This window comes from Macaca thibetana, chromosome 3, assembly GCF_024542745.1.
Source record: "Macaca thibetana thibetana isolate TM-01 chromosome 3, ASM2454274v1, whole genome shotgun sequence".
Classification (NCBI taxonomy): domain Eukaryota; kingdom Metazoa; phylum Chordata; class Mammalia; order Primates; family Cercopithecidae; genus Macaca; species Macaca thibetana.
This window is the reverse complement of record NC_065580.1, coordinates 130,395,684-130,419,596: the sequence shown is the minus strand read 5'-3', so window position 1 is coordinate 130,419,596 and position 23,913 is coordinate 130,395,684. Positions and strand designations below refer to the sequence as shown.

The following is a 23,913-nucleotide window of genomic DNA, read 5'->3' as shown; positions in this document are numbered from 1 at the left end:
GGACCGACAGGTAGAACCACCGTGGGCCTCACAGGCCCCTCAGGGCCCAAGGACCATCCTGCCCAGAAACCAGCACCACTGAAGACACTACCCCCATAAGCAGCGGAGCTGCCAGAAATAGCACAAGCTCCCCTAGGGTCTAAGGACCAGCAAGACCAGCAATACTGCCCCTAGCAAAGCCATGCCACTGCCTCCACAAACACTCACAGTCCAGGCCAATGAGGCATTCACCACAAGAACCACAGGCACCAATTATGGCCAAAGAAATCACATGGAGACTACACTACTGTCCCCGTCTAGAAGACAAGTCAAAGCACCCCACTCAACCAACACTATAAAATACTTCTCCAGGAAAGTCTTTCCCTGTGAAAACTACTCCATAAAAGTGGAAGAGGTGACTGTTATACCCGATGTGCAGATATCAAGTAGGAAAAAACAAAAACATGAAATAGCAAGAAAACACGACACTTGATAATTCTCCAGTAACAGACCTGAAAGAAAGGAAAATCTAGGCCTGTAATAGAATTTAAAATAATGATCTTAAGGAAACTCAGAGAGATATAAGAGAATACACATAGACAATTCAATGAAATCAGGAAAAGAATTCATGAGCTAAATGAGAAATTCAACAGGTATAGATATCACAAAAAAAAAAGAGCCAAACAGAAAACTGGAAGCTGAAGAATTCAATGAATGAAATAAATATAACTGAGAGCTTCAACAACATACAAGATCAAGGAGAACAAAGAATGTCTGAACTTGAAGACAGGACTTTTGAAATGACCCAGTCAGACCAAAAAACAAAAAAACAAAAAGAAGGAAGTAGAAGAAATAAAGAAGAAAAGGAGAAAGAAGAAAGAAGGAGGAGGAGGAGAAGAGAAGAAGAAGGAGAAAAATAAAGAAGAAAAGAAGAAGAAGGGAGAAGGAAGAAAGGACAGAGGAGAGAGAAGGAGGAAGAGCAGGAGGAGGAGGAGCAGCAGGAGGCGTAGGAAAAAAACCTACAGGAAAGATGGGACACCATTACATGAATAAATGTTTGCATTTAGGAATTCCAGATGGAGAACAGGTGGGAAAAGACATGAAAAAGTAAATAGGTTTTAATGAAATAGCAGCTAAAAACTTCCCACATTTGGGGAGAGATATGGACATTCAGATCAAGCAAGCTAAAAATTCCTCAAACGGATTGAATGCCCAAAAAAAAAAAAAAAAAAAAAAAAAAAGCCTCCTTGAGACACATTACAGTCAAACTGTCAAAAGACAATGACAAAGAGAATTCTAAAAACAGCAATTGAAAAGCATCACGTCACATATAAGGAAACCTCCATAAGAATAACAGCAGATTTATCAGCAGAAACCTCACAAGCCAGGAGAAAATGGAATGATATATTCTAAGGGCTGGAAAGAAAAAAAAAAAAAGACCACCAAGCAAAGCTATCCTCTGGAAATGAAGGAGAAATAAAGCCTGTCCCAGACAAGCGAAAACTGAGGAAATTCATCACCACTAGACTGGCCTTACAAGAAAAGCTTAGGGAATCCTATACCAGGAAGTGAAAGTGATAATTACCATCATGAAAACACACAAAAGTATAAACTCACTGGTAGGGCAAATATACAAATGAGAAAAATAAACAAGGATTCAAATGTTACCACTATGGAAGACCACGAAACTGCAAAAATAAACAGTAAGAGAGTAAAAAAGCAAAAACAACATACAAAACAACATGAGTAAGTCATCATCTACATGAATAACCTTGAATGTATATGGATTAAAGTCCCCTGTTAAAAGATATAAACTGGCTGAATGAATTAAAAAAAAAAAAAAAAAAAAAAACACCCAACTATTTGTTGCCTATAAGAAACTCACTTCACCTGTAAAGATATACACAGACTGAAAGTGAATGGGATGGAAAAATATAAACCACACCAACCAAAAGCAGCCAGGTGCGGTGTCTCACGCCTATAATCCCAGCACTTTGGGAGGCCAAGGCGGGCGGATCACGAGGTCAGAAGTTCGAGACCAGCCTTGCCAACGTGGTGAAACCCCATCTCTACTACAAATACAAAAATTAGCCGGCGTGGTGGCAGGCGCCTGTAATCCCAGCTACTCAGGAGGCTGAGGCAGGAGAATCGCTTGAGAACCTCAGAGGCGGCAGTTGCAGTGAGCCAAGATCACCCCACTGCACTCCAGCCTTGGCAACAGAGCAGGTCTCCATCTCAAAAAAAAAAAAAAAAAAAACCAGCAAGGGTAGCTATCCTTATATAAGATAAAATAGACTTTAAGTCAGAAACTGTAAAATGAGACCAAGAAAAAGGTCATTGTATAATGATAAAGGAATCACTGCAGCAAAAGGATCAACAACTGTAAATATTTATGAACCCAACACTGGAGCAGTGAAATATAAAGCAAACATTATGAGATCTAATGGAAGATAGACTCTACTACCATAACAGTTGGGGGCATCAACATCATACTCTCGGCATTGGACAGATCACCTAGACAGAAAATCAATAAAGAAACACCAGATTTAAACCACAGGCCAAACTGTCCTAACGGACACTGACAAAATATTTCATACTACAGCTGCAGAATACACAATCTTCTCATCCATACATAAAATATTATCCAGGGTAGACCATATTTTAGGCCACAAAACTAGTCTCAAAAATCCTATCAAATATCTTTTTGGACAATGGAATAAAACAAGAAATCAGTCACAAAAGGAACTTTGGAACCTATACAAAGTAATGGAAACCGAATAGCACACTCTTGAACAGCCAATTAGTCAACGAAGAAAGCAAGAAGAAAATTTAAAAATGTATTCAAACAAATGAAAGCAGAAGCAAATGTCAAAACTTAAGGGACAGAGCAAAAGCAGTACTAAGAGCGAAGTTTATAATAATAAACAACTACATCAAAAATGTAGAATGATTTCAAATATCAATCTAACAGTGCACTTCAGGGAACTAGAAAAGCAAAAACAAAACAAACCAAACCCAAAATTACTAGAACAGAAAAAAATAATAACCAGAGCAAAAATAAATGAAATTGAGACTAAAAAAACACAAAACTCAACAAAACAGAAAGTCTGTTGAAAAGATAAACATCGACAAACCATTAGACTAACCGAGAAAAAAAGAGAAGCGCCAAATAAATACAATCAGAAACAAAAAAAGAGACATTACTACTGATAGGAATACAAAGAATCATTAAAGACTATGATAACCAACTGTACACAAACAAATTGGAAAACCTAGAGGAAATGTAGAAATTCCTGTACACACACAACCTACCAAGAACAAACCAGGAAGAAAGAGAAAACCTCAACCGATCATTAACAAGAATACATCAATAATAAAAAGTCTTCCAACAAAGAAAAGTACACGGCCAGATGGCTTCCCTGATAAATTCCACCAAAAAAAAAACCACACACACACACACAAACACACACACATACATACAACATACACACACACACACACACCTAACACTAATATTTTTCAAAACTATTTCAAAAAATTAAGGGGGAAGAAATCCTTAGAAACTCATCATTACATGAGGCCAGTATGACTCTGAAAACAAAACAAGACAAAAACACAACAAAAAAGAAAATAGCATGCCAATATCCCTGATAAAGGTATAAAAATCCTCGGCCAGGTGAGGTGGCTCACGCCTGTAATCCCAGCATTTTGGGAGGCCAAGGTGGGCGGATCACGAGGTCAGGAGATCGAGACCATCCTGGATAACACAGTGAAACCCTGCCTCTACTAAAAATACAAAAAAATTAGCCATGTGCGGTGGCAGGCGCCTGTAGTCCCAGCTACTTGGGAGGCTGAGGCAGGAGAATAGCGTGAACCCTGGAGGTGGAGCTTGCAGTGAGCTGAGATGCGCCACTGCACTCCAGCCTGGGCAACAGAGCGAGACTCCGTCTCCAAAAAAAAAAAAAAAAAAATCCTCAACAAAAATATTAGCAAACAGAATCCAACAGCACATTAAAAAGATGATACACCACAATCAAGCGGGATTGTCCCCAAAGATACAAGCATTGTATGCACAAATCAATAAATGTGATATATCACCTCAACAAAATTGACAAAATCCATATGATCATCTCAATGGATGCAAAAAACAAAAGCCTTTGATAAAATTCAGCATCCCTTCATAATAAAAATTCTCAACAAAATAGGTATAGATGGAATGTACTTCAACACAATAAAGGCCATAGACAACAAACCCATAACTAACATTATACTGAAGAGGAAAAAAGTAGAAAGCTTTTCCACTAAGGACTGGCAGAAGACAAAGATACCCAGTGTCACTACTCTTATTCAACATAGCACTGGAAGTCTTACCCAGAGCAATAAGGCAAGAAAAAGAAATAATGGACATCCAAATTGGAAAAAAAGAAGTTAAATTGTCCTGGTTTGCATAAGACACAGTCTATATAAGACTGTGTCTTGTAAAGACAAAACCTAGGTTTTTCTTTTCTTATAAAGAAAAACCTAGAAACTACACCAAAAAACTCTTAGAACTGACGAATGTAGTAAAGTTGCAGGATACAAAATCAACACAAAAATCAGTAGCATTTCCCTAAACCAATAATACACTATCTGAAAGGCAAATCAAGAAAGCAATTCCACTTAGAATAGCCACACACAAAAAAATACTTAGAATTGAATCTGGCCAAGAAGGCAAAAGATCTCCGCAATGAAAATTGCATATCAGGCCGGGTGTGATGGCTCACGCTTGTAATCCCAGCACTTTGGGAGGCCGAGGCGGGTGGATCATGAGGTCAGGAGATCGAGACCATCCTGGCTAACACGGTGAAACCCCGTCTCTACTAAAAAAATACAAAAAATTAGCCGGGCGTTCTGGCAGGTGCCTGTAATCCCAGCTACTCAGGAGGCTGAGGCAGAGGAATTACTTGAACCCATGAGGCAGGGGTTGCAGTGAGCCGAGATCATGCCACTGCACTCCAGCCTGGGTAACAGAGACTCCGTCTCAAAAAAAAAAAAAAAGAAAGAAAAGAAAATTGCATATCACTGAGGAAAGAAATTGAAGAGAGCACACACAAAAAAATGGAAAGAGGCCAGGCGCGGTGGCTCAAGCCTGTAATCCCAGCACTTTGGGAGGCCGAGACGGGCGGATCACGAGGTCAGGAGATCGAGACCATCCTGGCTAACACGGTGAAACCCCGTCTCTACTAAAAAATACAAAAACTAGCTGGGCGCGGTGGCGGGCGCCTGTAGTCCCAGCTACTCGGGAGGCTGAGGCAGGAGAATGGCGTGAACCCGGGAGGCGGAGCTTGCAGTGAGCTGAGATCCGGCCACTGCACTCCAGCCTGGGCGGCAGAGCGAGACTCCGTCTCAAAAAAAAAAAAAAAAAAAAAAAAAAATGGAAAGACATCCCATGTCCATGGGTTGGAAGAATAAATATAGTTAAAGTTATCATACCACCCAAAGCAATTTACAGATTCGATGCAATCCCTATCAAAACACCAAAGACATTTTTCACAGAAATAGAAAACAATTCTAAAAATCACATGGAACCACTAAAATCCCCAAATAGCCAAAGAAATCCTACGCAGAATGAACACAGCTCAAGGCATCACAGTACATGACTTCAAAATATACTATAGCCGGGCATGGTGGCTCACGCCTGTAACCCCAGCACTTTGGGAGGCTGAGGCGGGCGGATCACAAAGTCAGGAGTTCAAGACCAGCCTGGCCAACATAGTGAAACCGAATCTCTACTAAAAATACAAAAAATTAGCCAGGAGTGGTGGCAGGCACCCGTAATCCCAGCTACTCGGGAAGCTGAGGCAGGAAAATCACTTGAACCAGGCAGGTGGAGGTTGCAGTGAGCTGAGATCACACCATTGCACTCTAGCCCAGGCAACAGTACGAGACTCCATCTCAAAAAACAAACAAACAAACAAAAAACTATAAACCTATTGTAACCAAAGCAGCATGGTATTGATATAAGAACAGACACATAGACTCATAGAACAAAACAGAGAATCCAGAAATAAATACAAATATTTACAGGAAATCAACTTTCAACAAAGGCGCCAAGGTCATATAATGGGGAAAGACAATATACAAAAATCAACTCAAAACAGATTACCTACATAAACCTGAAACTGTGAAATTACATACTGTGAAAACAGAGGAAACACTTTAGGACACTGGTCTGGGCAATGATTTTATGAATAAAACTTCAAAATTACAGGCAACAAAAGTAAAAACAAATAGACAAATAGGATGATATCAAACTAAAAAGCTGCTGCACTGCAAAGGAAACAATCAACAGGGTGAAGAGATAACCTGCAGAAGGACAGAAAATATTTCCAAACCATTCATCGAACAAGGGATTAATATCCAGAATTTACAAAAACTTCCAACACCCAACAGCAAAAAAAAAAAAAAAAAAAAAAAAAAAAAAAACCATAAATAATCTGATTTTTAAAAGGGCGAATGATGTAAATACACATTTCTCAGAAGAACGTATACAAGTGGCCAACAGATACATTTTTAAATGCTCAACATCTAATCATCAGAGAAATGCAAATCAAAAACACAATGAGATTCCATCTCACCCAAGTCAGAATGACTATTATTGAATAATAACAAATGCTGACAAGGATGTGGAGAAAGGGAACTCTTATACACTGTTATTGGCAACGCAAACTACTACAGTCATTATGGAAAGTGATATGAAGATTTCTCAAAAAACTAAAACTAGAACTTCCATATGATCCAGCAACCCCACTATTGAATATATATGCAAAAGAAAGGAAATCAATATGTTGAAGAGATATATGCACTCTCGTGCTTATTGCACTATTCACAATCACCAAGATATAGAACCAACCTAAGTGTCCATAAGCAGATAAATGGATAAAGGAAATGTAATATACATTCACAATGGGATATTATTTAGTCCTATAAAAAAGAATGAGGCTTAATCACAGCACTTTGGGAGGCTGAGGCCAGTGGATTACTTGAGGTCAGGGGTTTGAGGCCAGCCTGGTCAACTTGGTGAAACCCCATCTCTGCTGAAAACATAAAAAATTAGCCATGTGTAGTGGCACAAGCCTGTAATCCCAGTTATTCAGGAGGCTGAGGCAGGAGAATCACTTGAACCTGGGAGATGGAGGTTGCAGTGGGCCAAAACTGTGTCACTGCACTCCAGCCTAGGCAACAGTGAAACTCTGCCAAAAAAAAAAAAAAAAAAAAGCCAAGCGCAGTGGCTCAAGCCTGTCATACCAGCACTTTGGAAGGCTGAGTGAGGTGGATCACCTGAGGTCAGGAGTTCAAGATCAGCCTGACCAACCAGGCAAAACCCCATCTCTACTAAAAATACAAAAATTATCCAGGTGTGGTGGTATGTGTCTGTAATCCCAGCTACTTGGGAGGCTGAGGCACAAGAATCGCTCGAACCTGGGAGGCAGAGATTGCAGTGAGCTGAGATCATGCCACTGCACTCCAGCATGGGCAAAAGAGCGAGACTCTTTTCTTAAAAAAAAAAAAAAAAAAAAAAAAATCACAAAGCATATAATTCTCCTATTTAAGGTTTATAAATCATTGGCTTTTAGTATATTCAGAGTTGTGCGTTGTTAGAAATGCTTGCTCCCCAGTGCTGCAAAAAAATAGCAATTTAACATAAATTTAATTTTCTCAGCAAGGCCATCTTTTTACTTTCTGCAGAAAGGGTACACTTGCCAGCAGTTTTGCCACGAGAGTACACCAAACAAAGGAGACAGGGTCATTTATAACCTGACACGTCCATCCTACTGCTCTTACCAGTTTCCACTGGCTGGAACGGGACCTCAGATTCTGTGTTTGTCCCATTGTCTAGAAACTTACAACTTTTCAAAAGAGGCAAAGGCAGAGGAGAACAAAGGAAGGAGGAGGTAACTTGTGGAATGCTCAGAAAGGTAAAAACACCTCCAAATAAGGAAGAGGAACAGGCTATGACCTAATGCTTGCTTGGACCAGCATAAGCATGCCAGGGCAAATATTTAGGCTAAATTGTGAGAGCTAAGAACACAAAGTGCACGGATTTATCACAGTTAGCAGATCTTTAAGAATGTTAGCACAGGTCTTTGAATAAATTTTGCTTCTAAGAGAAGTTACTATTTATTCTTAATTAGACGGGAGGAAAGTCTCTTTGAAGAGGAGCTTCTACTTCACTTTTTACATGCATCTATCACCAAAATCAATTTTAAACATTTTGTCATTCCCAAAAAGAAACCCTATCCCCTTGGGTATCACTCCTCAATCCCCATATTCCCTTCGGCTCTAGGCAACCACTAATCTACTTTCTGTCTCTACAGATTTGTCTATTCCAGGCAATGCACAGAAATGCAATCTTACTATAGATGCAGTCTGTTGTGATTGGCTTCTTTCTCTCAGTGTATGTTCAACATTAATCCATGCTGTAGCAAGTATCAGGACTTAATTTCTTTTTAGTGCCAGATGACATTCCTTGGAATGGATACACCACATGTTGTTTCTCTGTTCATCAGTTAATGGACATCTGGAGCATTTCTACTTTTTGGATATTATGAATATCTTTTCATGTGTTTACTGGTCATCTGTACATCTTCTTTGGAGAACTGTCTATCAAGACTTTTTGGGTTATTTCTTCAAGACAGATATAACTCTTTCCTCCACCCTGCCCCCACTTCACAAGTAACCCATGAGCAAGGAAAACAGACAAAACTCTTCATTCAAAATTTCAAAGAATAAAACTTTCAAATAAAATTTTAAAAACAGAAATAATAGATACACAATGGTGAACGTGTGATATCTATACATACATAAAAATACCCAATATGTCCTTCTGAAAATTGGTGGAATAGTATTTTATCTATCCGTAACAGTCTACTTCACATATAATCAAAATGAAGTAAAAATTTCATTTTGAAAAAATCACATCTGCGTACATCATGTTGTAGTTCAAAAACATGGTCATCGGCCAGGCCTGGTGGCTCACGCCTGTAATCCCAGCTATTAAAAATACAAAAATCAGCCAGCGTGGTGGCACATGTCTGTAGTTCCAGCCACTTGGAAGGCTGAGGCAGGATAATCGCTTGAACCCAGGAGACAGAGGTTGCAGTGAGCCGAAATCACGCCATTGCGCTCCAGCCTGGGTGACAGAGCGAGGCTGTGTCTCAAAAGAATTTAAAAAACCCCACTGTCATATACAGAATCTCACTCAAGCAATTAAGCCTTACAGCAACCCTGTAAGGAAGGTACTGTTGTTTTATTTTACAGTTGAGAAACTGAGGCTCAGAAGTTATTTTAAGAATCTGCTAAAAGAAAAGGACAATAATAAAAGCATTTATGTAACATTTAAATCAATTTTTAAGGAATCTTTTCTGACATTCTTGTTATATATTTCATTGAAACAGATGGCAAATTCTAATTTTAACATCTCGTATATTAGTCCTTCTTTACCAGAAGCCATTGTAAATGAAATATCTCCATTTACTTAGATCTTCCTAAAAATCTCATTAAGGAATGTATTAATCATACTGTTTGCTTTCCAAAACTCTGGGTAAATGTACTGCTCAAGAAACTGAAAGACTGCGTTGTTGGCTATGAACAGGAAATGAAGATTGAGGAGCACTACCCATTAGATCCTGTTATTTCTTTTGAATTTTGACCTGGAGAAAACCAACTATCTATGCCAACAATCTTAAGAGATTAGGTTTTCTAGTTCGTGTAAACTGTGAAACAAGAACAACTAGGACACAAAATACTTGATTATTTGTCCTATAACCTAAGTATAATGTGATCCCAATACTTCAGTCCACATAATCATATGGCTAACATACTTTTGTCTTGCAAGCGCTCACCCTATAATATTTCAAACTCTGTAAACACATACTCTATTCCTAAAAAGTGGTGTTTTAGTCACATTTTATTTCTTTTTTCTTTTTTTTTTTATTTTTTGAGATGGAGTCTCGCACTGTTGCCCAAACTGGAATGCAGTGGTGCAATCTCTGCTCACTGCAACCTCTGCCTCCTGGGTTCAAGCAATTCTCCTGCCTCAGCCTCCCAAGTGGCCGGGATTACAGGCACCCGCCACCACATCCGGCTAATTTTTTGTATTTTTTTTTAGTAGAGACAGGGTTTCCCTCTGTTGGCCAGGCTGGTCTTCAACTCCTGACCTCATGATCCACCTGCCTCGGCCTCCCAAAGTGCCGGGATTACAGGAATGAGCCACTTTGCCCGGCCTGGTCACATTCTATTTCAGTGCTGCCATGTTCCAGCAATACCCTTCACTGAAATAGTAACTGCAGACCATGGCACACAGGTTATTTTAACCTCAGCACAATTGGCATTTTGGACTAGATAATCCTTTGTTGTGGAGTGCTGTCCTACGCATCAGGGAATGTTTAGCAACATCCCTGGCCTCTACCCACCAGATACCAGTAGCACTCTCCTTGGTTCTAACGATAAAAAATACCTTAAGACATTGTCAAATGTTCCAAGTCTCTGTATGGGACAAGAAATAGCAATTTTGCCCCCAGTTGAGAACCAGTGATTTAACAGAATGACCTAAGAGATACCTTTAGTGTTTTGGTTTTCGTTTGTTTGTTTTTACCACATCCCTAGATAACTAAAAGAGGAAATACATGTAAAAGAACCAGCTGGTATGGTAGCCCACGCCTATAATCTCAGCACTTTGGGAGGCTAAGAGGGGAGGATTGCTTGAGGCCAACAGTTCGAGACCAGCTTGAGAAACATAGCGAGACACTGTCTCTTCCAAAAATAATAATAATAATAATAATAATAAATTGGATAGGCATTGTGGCACAAGCCTGTAGCTGGAGTTACTCAAGTGGCTGAGGCAGGAGGCTTGCATGAGCCCATGGGTTCAGCGTTCCAGTGAGCTATGATTGCACCACTGTACTCCAGCCTGGGTGACAGGGCTTAATATGGGATAATGGAATTGTGGCTATATTATTTTTTAACAGAACTTATTATTTACATTTTACATGATCTGTCAATTGAAGTATGTACAGATAAAACAATATGGCTAGGATTTGTATCAAAATAGGTAAATGAAATGATTATCCATATGATGATAAATGTTCACAGAGGTTCAATATACTATTCTCTCTCTGCTTATGTTTAAAAAACTCTATAATAAGAATTTTTTTTAAGTGGATAGAGAGGGGTCAGGCGTGGTGGCTCACTCCTGTAATCTCAGCACTTTGGGAGGCCAACATGGGAAGATCACGAGGTCAGGAGTTCAAGACCAGCCTGGCCAACATGGTGAAACCCTGTCTCTAGTAAAAGATACAAAATATCAGCCGGGTGTGGTGGTAAGCACCTGTAATCCCAGCTACTCAGGAGGCTGCGGCAGGAGAATGGCGTGAACCCAGGAGGCGGAGGTTGTGGTGAGCCAAGATTGTGCCATTGCACTCTAGGCTGGGCAACAGAGTGAGACTCCATCTCAAAAAAAAAAGGAGTGGGTGCAGGGGTTGAGGGGCTAACACAGGTCTCAGCAGGTACATGAACAACTTGCTGTTAAGTCAAAAAATTATCGTTGAGGCAAACAATACACAACTGAATGCCTGGGAAGAAAAGCTAGGCACCAAAGCTAATGTGGTGAATTGGAGTACTGAAAAGCACCTGCACGCGCCTGGGATTTAGAAAGGCACACTGGACAGGATACATGCTAAGAAGCGGCCTAGAAGACTCTAAACTTTCACCTCTGCCTGATCTTTAGGCTCAGCACAAGCAGGAAGCAAAGGCTGAGGCAGAGTTGTAAATGGCCTGGCTAAACATTAAGAGTGTTCCAGGCCGGGTATGGTGGCTCAAGTCTGTAATCCCATCACTTTGGGAGGCCAAGGCTGGTAGATCACTTGAGGCTAGGAGTTCGAGACCAGTCTGGCTAACACAGTGAAACCCCATCTCTACTAAAAATACAAAAAATTAGCCGGGCATAGTGGCAAGTGTCTGTAGTCCCAGCTACTTGGGAGGCTGAGGCAGAAGAATGGCGTGAACCCGGGAGGCGGAGCTTGCAGTGAGCCGAGATCATGCCACTGTACTCCAGTACGGGCAACAGAGCGAGACTCCGTCTCAAAAAAAAAAAAAAAATTAGCCAGATGTGGTGGCGCACACCTGTAATCCTAGCTACTCAGGAGGCTGAGGCATGAGAATTGCTTGAACCCAGGAGGTAGAGGTTGCAGTGAGCTGAGATTCCACCACGGCACTACAGCCTGGGTGACAGAGCAAGACCCTGTCTCAAAAGGGAAAAAAAAAAAGAGAGAGAAAGATTGTTCCAAGACAGAGTCAATCTGCAAAGACTCACAGAAACTTTTTTTCTTTTTTTTCCATTTCTTTTCTTTGGCTCCATGAGCTCAAGGAAATATCTGTCAAATCATTAGCTGACCCTTGAGCCTAAGACACAAACTTTAGAGATAATGTAAAACAAAGAATAAAGTCTTTAAAAATATAGTTTAGAAAACTCACTAAACAAACAAAACCCAGAGCAAGCAATAAAAAACAAACCCTGAAGAGTGAGAAAAATCTGACCTTCAGAGTTAACACATTCTAATAATCAAAATATGCAGTTTTCAACAAAACATTTCTTTCCATACAAACCATACAAAAAATAAGTGTGACCCATTCCCAGCAGATATTAGCAAAAACTCTCCGTGAGTAAGCATAAACATCAGACCAACTCAAAAAAGACTTTAAGCCAACTATCTTAAACATGCTCAAAGAGCCAATGGAAACTATGGACAAAGAGATGAAGGAAACCAAGAAAACAATGTCTAAACAAATCCAGAATATCAATGAAGAGATACAAATGATAAGAAGGAACCAAATAGAAGATGCAAAAGAATAATAACTGAAATGAAGACTTCCCTAGAGGGTTTCAACAGAAGATTTGAACACGCAAAAGAAAAAATTCAGTGAAGTGGAAGACAAATCAATTTGGAATTATCTTGTCTAAGGAGAAAAAAAAAGTGTGAAGAAAACTGAACACAGCCTTAGGACACCATCAAATTGAAAAGAGCTGGAGGCCGGGCGCGGTGGCTCAAGCCTGTAATCCCTGCACTTTGGGAGGCCGAGACGGGCGGATCACGAAGTCAGGAAATCGAGACCATCCTGGCTAACACGGTGAAACCCCGTCTCTACTAAAAAATACAAAAAACTAGCTGGGCGCAGTGGCGGGCGCCTGTAGTCCCGGCTACTCGGGAGGCTGAGGCAGGAGAATGGTGTAAACCTGGGAGGCGGAAATTGCAGTGAGCTGAGATCCGGCCACTGCACTCCAGCCTGGGTGACACAGTGAGACTCCGTCTCAAAAAAAAAAAAAAAAAAAAAGCTGGAGGACACCATCAAGCATACCAACATAGGCATAATAAAAGTTCCAGAAGGAGAGAAAAAGGAACAGAAAGAACATGTGAAGAAATACTTATTGAAAAATTCCCAAATTTGGTAGAAGACATGAATTTACAGAACTAAGAAACTCAACAAACTCTAAGTAGTACAAACACAAAGAGATCCATACCAAGGTATGGTATAATCGGACTGTTGGAAGAATAAGACAAAGAAAGAAACTTGAAAGAAGCAAGAGAAAAGGCACTCATCACATATCCTTAGTAAAATTAGCAGCCAATTTCTCAGCAGAATCCATGGAGGCCAGAAGGCAGTAGAAGAGCATATTTAAAATGTTACAAGAAAAAAACTATCAGTCTAGATTTCTGTATCTAGAAAAAAATTCTTCAAAACTGAAGGAGACATTAAGACACTGACAATAAAGGCTGAGGGAGTGCACTGCTAACAGACCTGCCTTACCATAAATGCTAAAGGGAGTTCTTCAGACAAAAATGAAAGGACACTAAACAGACTCATATCATACAAATATACAAAGAACAACATAAAGATAAAACACATAGGTAAATACAAAAGTCACCATTGTTGTATTTTTGGATTTTTATTTGTGTTTGTTTTTCGTTTGTTTGTTTTGAGACAGGGTCTTGCTCTGCCACCCAGGCTGGAGTGCAGTGGCACAATTAAGGCTCATTGCAACCTCCAGCTCCCAGACTTATGATCACCCCCACCTCATCCTTCTGGAGTAGCTGGGACCTCATACATGCACCACCATGCCTGGCTAATTTTTGCATGTTTTGTAGAGACGAGGTTTCGTCATGTTACCCAGACTGGTCTTGAACCCCTGGGCTCAAGTGCTCCACCCACCTTGGCATCCCAAGGTGCTAGGATTATAGGCATAAGCCACTGCACCCGGCCAGTATTTTTGGATTGTAACTCCTCTAGTTTTTCTCTTGATGGTGTAAAAGACAAATGTATAAAACAGCAATTATAAATCTATGTTAATGGGCATATAGTAGATAAAGTTGCAATTTGTGACAATGACATACAGGAGGCGGAACAGAGCTGTCTATGAGCAAAGTTTTTGACCACTATTGAGTCAAATAATATCAACTCAAAATAGTGTCATCAATTCAAAATAGTCAATCCCATTAATCACTGATTTCATACATGTAACATTGTCTACTTGCTAAAATTTATTTGTAACCCCCAAATAATCATAAAATAACCCCCAAATCAAATTATTATAAGTGTTTATAATAATCAAAACAACATTTTTAAGAATAACTTTGGAAAAAAGAGAATTATAACTCTTGTGTCAATATGGAGATAAATTAAGAGATGACACTGACTAGAAAGTATCAAATCATTTTGGTTGCTAAAGGGAGAAATAATGAGAATCTGAAACATAATCAATAGAATTAAATAAGCAAATGGATATAGTGAGTTTGAGAAAAAGAGAAGAAATGTCCAGCCTGGGCCATTAGATAGCTAATAGTGCCATTACCCAAAACAGAACAAGTTAACAGAAGCCTAATAAATTCCATGATAAATACATTAAGCTTGAAATGACTGTGGATGATCCAAGTGAAGGTATGCAACAGGAAATTGGATATGGAGAATGAAAACTCAGAAAAGAGACTGAGACTGGAGATAAAGTATTTAAAGATGTCAAACTACAGGTAAATGAAGCCATGGAAATGGTTTATGTCTCCTACCATCATCACACAGAGTCATAAAAGACGGCCGAAGGACAGAAGCAGAAAGAAGAGCTAACAGAGGAAACTGAAAAGAAACTAACAAGGGTGAGTGGGGTACTAGAAGAGACTGGTGTCTCTGAATCTAACAGAAGGGGTGGCCCTTCCCCTTCTTTCCTAGCATGCTTCACTGGAGTTCAACTAAGATAAGAATTAAGTAGCTTCTATTAGATCTGATAGTAAGGAAGTCATTAGTGACCACGACAAAATGAACCGCTATGGAGACATGAGTTGGCATAGAGAACTAGGAGTTGAAGAGTAAGCAGTTTTAAGTGAAGCAAAGAAATGCATTAGTAGGCTAGGTGCGGTGGCTCATGCTTGTAATCCCAGCACTTTGGGAGGCCGAGGCAGGCGGATCACCTGAGGTCAGGAGTTCAAGACCAGCCTGGCCAACATGGTGAAACTCCATCTCTACTAAAAATACAAAAATTAGCTGGGCATGGTGGTGTGCACCTGTAGTCCCAACTACTTGGCAGGCTGAGGCAGGAGAATCACTTGAACCGGGGAGGCAGAGGTTGCAGTGAGTTGAGATGATGCCATTGCACTCCACCCTGGGCAACGAGCTAAACGTCATCTCAAAAAAAAAAAGAAAAGAAAAAGAAATGAGTTAGTAGCAAGCACCACCACCCCCAAAAAAAGAGAGACAGAATTGTGCAATTTAGCCATTTTCTTTCACTTAAACTATTCCCAATTGCTGTAAAAGACTCACTCTGCATACAATGGGCTGTAACCAGCTGAAACACAACATTCACTGCTTGTATTTCCAGCAAGATAAACTGAAAAGCCTCCAATAACAAGACACCCAAGCTGATACCTTAGCATAAAACTAGTCATAGATAGAAAAAACAGAAAACAATGTAGGAGAGCAAGATAAACAGAAAGCACAAAAGGACAGAATAAAAATAAACTTTTATCAATAATGTATCACTGTTTATCGATAATCACTATAAATAAGACAAACTAAACTCACCAGTTAAAAAAGACAAATTGTACGAATGGATGTTTACAAATCCAGCAATTCCTCAGTGTTTGTCCAAGAGAAATAAAAATATTTGTCTACAAAATTTTTAGACACTAACATTCACACTTAAAAAGATTAATCACCAAGACAGCAGAGCTCTTAGGTGAGTCTGAGTGTGAGCTGGGCAGATTGATTACCACAGCTCATTACATATTCGATCACCATGATCATTCATTTTTACTTACCGCCAACAGAAGACACATTTATTAGCACACGCCAAGCTCGGGGTGGTTTCCATGCAGCGATGGCTCTCAATTCCATAGAAGGTGTGTTTGTAACAACCTCCTCTCCCTCGAAGCATCGACTATGACAAGTAAACAAATCACAATTTGAATAAAATCATCAATGCACAGAAACAAACCACCAAGGCATCATTTTTAAGAGAAACCATGTGTTTCGTAACCATAAATACTCCTACTGGTATCTGCATGACGCAGGAAATTAGCATTGGAGCATTTTAGTGTTTTGGCAGTGCCTTGGGTTTTTACTAAAGCCCAATGAAATAAACCTATGATTCATTAACTCTGAAAACTCTATAGGGAGAACCACTAATGCTTTCATTTTCAAATCCATCAGACTCCTTCAAATAATATTAGTACAATAATATATAATGCTAAGAAACAGATAAAACAGACTCCTAAAAAATGGGGGCTGTCTGCATATGCAAGCGTATCCCTGCTCTGAATAAAGAAGGATGGGTACGGGAGAACAATCCTGGAGTGTGGTTCTTTTGTTTGTTTTGTTTTGAGACAGGGTCTTGCTCTGTTCCTCAGGCTGGAGTGCAGTGATGCAATCATAGCTCCCTGCAACCTCCAGCTCCTGGGTTCAAGCAATCCTCCCGCCTCAGACTCTCAAGTAGCTGGGACTATGGCTGTGAGCCACCATGCCTGGTTATTTTTTAATTTTTTGTAGAGGTGAGGTCTCACTATGTTGCCCAGGCTGGTCTTGAACTCCTGGTCTCAAGCGATCCTCCCACCTCAGCCTCTCCAAATGCTAAGATTACAGTTGTGAGTAAGCCACTGTGCCCAGCCCTGGAGTATACATATTTGAGACATTGTGGGGGCAAGCAGCAGGTATGTAAGAAATAGATTATTATTCCCATTTCCAAAAAAATCACCATTTGATGCAAGGGATAAAAACATATATCATGAGTCATATAAGTTGGTACATGTAGTAAGAAGGTAATCTAAAGAAATATCTAGATCAACTAGGGTTGGAATCAAGATAATATCAAGCTTTAAAAGATAAAATCAGATCTGTCCAGAGCTCTGTGTAAGACCAGCTTGATTTCAGTACAAGTGAAAGCAGTGAAGCCTGGGAGGAGGTTATGTGAGAGAGGTAATGATGACTTTCTCCTAAGATCAGTGGAACTGGTAGGTTACTGAAGAAGTGAAATCAATGTCATTCCCCACTGAGGGGCACACCAGAGGAAGTCATCCAAAATAACTGATTTTGAGGCCAAGTGACTGAAATAACATGGAATTAACAATACCAGCAACGAACAAGGAGAAGGAAAGTGGAGACATGAATGAGTAGCCTTTACACATGTATGATGTGTGTCAGTGTACTACTTTTTTTTTTTTTTCTTTTGAGACAAAGTCTCACTCTGTTGCCTAGGCTGGAGTGCAGTAGTGTGATCTGGACTCACTGCACCCTCCGCCTCCCAATTCAAGTGGTTCTCCTGCCTCAGCCTCCTGAGTAGCTGGGATTACAGGCATGCGGCACCACGCCCAGTTAATACTGGTATTTTTCGTAGATGCAGGGTTTTACCATATTGGTCAGGCAGGTCTTGAACTCCTGATCTCAAGTGATCTGCCCGCCTCGACCTCCCAAAGTACTGTTATTAATATAAGCCTGTCCACAATGAAAGAACATTACATAAAATTCTACTAGCTTAATTACTGTCAGTTGACCATGAATACTTTTAACCACTTTTTGTTCTGACTTTTAAAAAAAAAAAAGTTTCCTTGTCCATCTCAGTACTGCATTTGGAAAAAAAGGAGTGAAGGGAAAATACTGTTCATACTGTTCAAGATACCTGTGCCTACACACCTCTTCCAAGTTCCTAATAAAATGTACAAGGCAGCAAACAAAACATTCAAATCTTGCAAATAGCACTGAAAACCCAGTGTCCAACAAATGCCAGAGTCACAGATAATTTCCACAAAATCTCATGCCACTAGAGAAACAAAGCTGAATAACTGTACATTTCAATCACTTAATTAAGAAGTTAATACACTTTGTTCTGAACTGTCCTGTGCTGCCCTGTCCCATTCAGATTGAAGTCCTAACCCTCAATGCAATGCAAAGGCATGTGGATATAGGCTCTTTAATGAGGTCTTTAAAGTTAAGTGAGGTCATGTGAGTGGGACCCAAATCTGACAGAACGACCGTCCTTATAAGAACAGGAAGAGAGACCAGAGATCTCTCTGCCCGTGCACAGGGGACAGATAATGTAAGGACTAGAGCCCATAAGATGGAAGAGCAACCAAGGTAGCTTCACCAAAGGATCAGTGAGAGCTTCCCAGAGGTGTGCCGTCCAAATCCAATACTGAAGGACTAAAAGGATTTTTCAAAAGGACTCTGTAAGACACAGGCATAGAAGCACGTGAGAAGAGGATGGAATGTTTTTCGTTTTAAAAAATGATTTCCCCAAATGTTTAAGTCTGTGATCCATTTTGAATTAATTTTTATATAAGGTGTGAGGTTTAAGACACTTTTTTGGAATTTGTTGGGGGGAGCAGTATTTGGGTCTTTTATTCTTTTCTGCTGGTTTTGGCCTATGGATATCTAATTGCTCCAGCAGCATTTGTTGAAAATTTCACCATGGAACTTGATATGGTTTGGCTGTGTCCCCACCCAAACCTCAACTTGAACTGTATTTCCCAGAATTCTCACATGTTGTGGGAGAGACCTGGGGAGGAAACTGAATCACAGGGGCCAGTCTTTCCTGTACTATTCTTGTGGTAGTGAATTAAGTCTCACAAGATCCGATGGGTGCCTTGTACATGGAGACAGGGTTTCACCATGTTGGCCAGGCTGGTCTTGAACTCCTGACCTTAAGTGATCCACCTGCCTCAGCCTCCTAAAGTGCTAGGACTACACGCGTGAGCCACGACACTCGGCACAGATTGGGTAAGTTCTATTGTTCTGTCCTGTTCACCAATCATTCTATTGATCTGTTAAGGTCACTGATTCTATTTTGTCATCTCCATTTGACTACTGGGCCCATCAATCACATTATTTCTCTTACTATACTTCTCAGCTTTAGAATTCCCTCTTGGTTCTTTTATAACTGCTATTTCTTTGCTCAGGTTTCTTTTTCATTTGTTTCAAGACAATTTGTAACTGATGGCTGAAGCATTTTTATGACAGCTACTTTAAAATCCTTGTCAGTTAATTCCATCGTTTGATTTATCTGGTGTTGCTGTCAGCTGATTATCCTTATTCAAGGTATGATTTTCTTGTTTCTTGGTATGGCAAGAGACGTTTTTGTTGTATCTGAGACATTCTGTCTATTATGTTGGAAATTCTAGACCCTGGTTCATTCATGCTTTTATTTTAGTACATTATTTCAATTTAGCATGCAGGTCCTGGCCTACTTCTTCTGCCTGCTATGGTTCCAATGGGCAGTTTAATTTTCAGAGCCTTTGCAGTGTAATTTTTCTTAGACTCCCACTGGTCCCTGCTGGAGCTGTCTGAGGGAGAGGGAGGGACTCCTCCAGACTGTCCCACTGGGAGTCTCTCAGTGGAGAAGGAGAAAGTCAGGCCAGCTGACTTCCAAGGTCAGGCTGCTTTTGTGGCAGCTTGTCTGACCTATGCCCTCTGGCAGCCCCAGTATCTCTGGGTAAAGAGGGAAGTCTCAGACCCACAAGGACAAAGAGGGTCCCCCAGCTGGGCCACTTGTGGTGGTGGGGTCCCTCTTGCTGGTGCCACCCAGCCAACATCATATCTCTTGGTGGGGGGAGAGAGTCTCAGGCCCAGCAGGGATCGACAGCATTTCACAGGCCAGGCCACTTGAGGGGGCTGCAGGCTGGGGAGAAGGATCATGTCTCTCTAATTAACATATAGTGACAGAAAGGAAATCAGTGGTTTACAGGAAGTAAAGAGAAATTTGGATTATAAAGAAGAACAAGGACATTTTTGTATTTTGGAAATACAAAACATTTTGTATTGAAGAAATATTATCTTAACTATGGTGATAGCTTCACGGGCATATACATGTATAAAACTTTATCTGGCAGAGCAGGGTGGCTCATGCCTGTAATCCCAACATTTGGGAGCCCGAGGCAGGTGGATTACTTGAGGTGAAGAGTTCGAGACCACTGTGGCCAATATGGTGAAACCCTGTCTCTAATAAAAATACAAAAATTAGCTGGGCATGGTGGCAGGAGTGTGTAATCCCAGCTACTTGGGAGGCTGAGGCAGGAGAATCTCTTGAACCTAGGAGACAAAGCACCACTGCACTCCAGCCTGGGCGACAAAATGAGACTCCATCTCAAAAAAAAAAAAACTCATCAACTTGTACACTTTAAATATGTACAATTTCTCATATGTCAATTATACAGCAATAAAACTGAAAACATTTTAAAATTTAAAAATAAGACACAGGAGTCCGCTGAAAAATTTCCCACCAGCCAAAGTGTGAAAATTTGATGATCAAAACGGAAAATAACTATAATGGATGGAGTTGATGAAAATGCATCATTACATTCAAAACCAAGGGAAAAAGTCACCATTTGAAGTGGCAAGTAAAACAACTCCTACTTTGAAAATTGGTAGTTTAAGAGAAAACAAATCAGGCATTTATCATGCCATATCAGTAGGAACTGTATTTCAGAGTAACTAAATATTCTTGGTTGATTAAAAAAAAAGAAAGAAAAGCTCTCCTTTACAGAATAATGCCAGCTAGTAAATGCAGAATAAATGACAGAATTAAAAAATGCTTTTACAAACTCTAATTACATATTATTTCAGGGAAGTATTAGTATTATCAACTTGTGGGATTTTTTTTTTTTAAGACAAACATTCGCTTAATGGTTGACAGAAAACTAGATGTTATCTTAACGCCAAAATAATGTTCTAAAGACATAGAAGAAAGGAAGCAGTAGAGTATCATTACCGTGTTTCAACTGTCAGTATTAGCATCACAAATAGTGGGCTGACCAGCAAAAAGACCATGACTCGCTGAAGGCTCAGATGATCATTAGCAATTTTTTTTTTTTTTTTTTTTTTTGAGACAGAGTCTTGCTCTGTCGCCCAGCCTGGAGTGCAGTGGTGCAATCTCGGCTCAATGCAACCTCTGCCGCCGGGTTCAAGTGATTCTCCTGCCTCAGCCTCCCGAGCAGCTGGGATGACAGGTGTGTGCCATCACGCCTGGCTAATTTTTGTATTTTTAGTAGAGACGAGGTTTCAGCATCTTGGCCAAGATTGTCTTGAACTCCTGACCTCATGATCCACCCGACTCAGCCTCCCAAAGTGCTGGGATTACAGGCGTGAGCCACTGCACCCAGCCCAATCATTAGCAATTTTAGAAATAAAGTACATTTTAATTAGTTATGATTTTTTAAAATTACATTTTGTTTTAGATATAATGCTACTGCATACTTAACAGACTACGGTATAGTGTAAACATGACTTTTATAAGCAATGGGAAACCAAAACATTTGTGTGGCCTCGCTTTACTGTGACGTTTGCTTCATTGCAGTGGTCTGGAATGAAACCTGAAATACGTCCAAGGTAAGCCTGTCATTTGCTGGCATGCTAGCCCTACCTCAATAAGGGTTATTTCCCTCTCTTAATCACATATAAACAAGTCTGTCTTGAAAGTCTTGTAAAAAATAATAATAATAATAACCGCTAGTCCCTTTACTTCTATTGTTTGTTTTGGTTTTGGTTTTGGTTTTGAGACAGAGTCTCGCTCTGTTGCCCAGGCTAGAGTACAGTGGCGCAATCTCGGCTCACTGCAACCTCCGCCTCCCAGGTTCAAGCGATTCTTCTGCCTCAGCCTCCTGAGTGGCTGGGACTACAGGTGCCCACCACCATGCCCGGCTAATTTTTGTATTTTTAATAGAGATGGGGTTTTACCATATTGGCCAGGCTGGTCTCGAACTCCTGACTTCCAGATCTGCCCACCTCGGCCTCCCAAAGTGCTGGGATTACAGGCGTGAGCCACTGCACCAGGCCTGTTTTTTGTTTGTTTTTTTTTTGTTTGAGACAGAGTCTTGCTCTGTCGCCCAGGCTGAAGTAGAGTGACACAATTTCAGCTCACTGCAACCTCCACCTCCCAGGTTCAAGCAATTTTCGTGCCTCAGCCCCCCAAGTAGCCGGGACTACAGGCACATGCCACCATGTCTGGCTGATTTTTATATTTTTTGAAGAGATGGGGTTTCATCATGTTGGCCAGGCTGGTCTCCAACTCCTGACCTCAGGCAATCCACTTGCCTCGGACTCCCCAAGTGCTGGGACTTCAGGTGTGAGCCACTGCAGTCAGCCATTTTACCTCTGTTAAAGCTAAACTTATCTATTATAAGAAGGTGCAAGTAGCTAACTGCTTCCTGGCACCTTCTAATGTAGTAGTGCCAGACTATGTTTGTACAGAAATACATAATATTTAATACAAAGGACTTCCCTTTTTCTCTCATTATCTTATAGTTTGGACAAAACACATATTATATTATCCATAAATTTACTTTAACAATATTATAGAGTATGGTATAAACAAAAGGCACTGAGTCTGATATTACTGAAAATCAATGGATTGGAAAGAAGAAACTTGGGATATGAGAAGTATTAAAAATAAATAAAATAAAATAAAATGACAGGGTTTAGCATATTGTTATCAAGAGTAGATGGAATAACAGAAGTGTCATCTGGCTGGGCACAGTGGCTCACACCTGTAATCTCAGCACTTAGAGAGGTCAAGGCAGGTGGATCACTTGAGTGCAGGAGTTCAAGACCAGCCTGGGCAACATAAGGAGACCCTGTCTCTACAGAAAAATTTTAAAACTAGCCAAGCATCGTGGTGCGCACCTATTGTCCCAGCTACTCAGGAGGCTGAGTTGGGAGGATCACTTGGCCCAGGGAAGTCAAGGCTGCAGTGAGCCCTGACTGCATCACTGCACTCCAGCCTGGCCGGGCGTGGTGGCTCATGCCTGTAACCCCAGCACTTCGGGAGGCGAAGGTGGGCAGACCATGAGACTCCAGGAGTTCAAGACCAGCTTGGGAGACATGGTGAAACCCCATCTCTATAAAAAATACCAATGTTAGCCAGGCGTGGTGGTGCGTACCTATAATCACAGCTACTTAAGCCTGGGAAGGTGGATCACTTAAGCCTGGGAAGCTGAGGCTGCAGTGAGCCGAGATCGTGCCACTGCATTCCAGCCTGGGCGACAGAAGGAACCTGTCTCAAATTTAAAAAGAAGGGAAGTGTCGTCTGTCAGAATATTCCTGCCCCTTAGGATAAAGCCAGAGGAAAAGGAGTGAAAAACAGGAAGAAGAGTTTCTTGAATATCCACAAATAATAGCAACAGGCCTGTGGAGCAGATTGTACTAAAAAGATTCAACAGAGAAATCTGGAGAATGTTATTCTGACAACAGCAGCAGCTAAGAATCAGGTTCTTTATTAGGAAGGACCACCAAGGTAAATGAAGTATCAAGCAAAGATCAGGTATGGATTGTGAAAATGGGCAGGGGCAGTCCCGGAGAAAAATGAAGACAAAGGGATGTTTCCTGCAAAGCCCAAGTGGGCACAATGGAAAAGGCCGGCACAGGGAG

At 40.6% G+C, this 23,913-nt stretch overlaps 1 protein-coding gene across 1 annotated transcript in view; it reads right to left on the bottom strand.

The window, feature by feature from the left end:
* LOC126950294 (S-adenosyl-L-methionine-dependent tRNA 4-demethylwyosine synthase TYW1) overlaps positions 1–23,913 on the bottom strand; it is a 252,429-nt gene that overhangs the window by 155,841 nt on the left and 72,675 nt on the right. Inside the window, exon 10 of the mRNA XM_050783563.1 lies at positions 16,323–16,441. Within this exon, the coding sequence (XP_050639520.1) occupies positions 16,323–16,441 (119 nt within the window). The remainder of the gene's footprint in view (positions 1–16,322; positions 16,442–23,913) is intronic.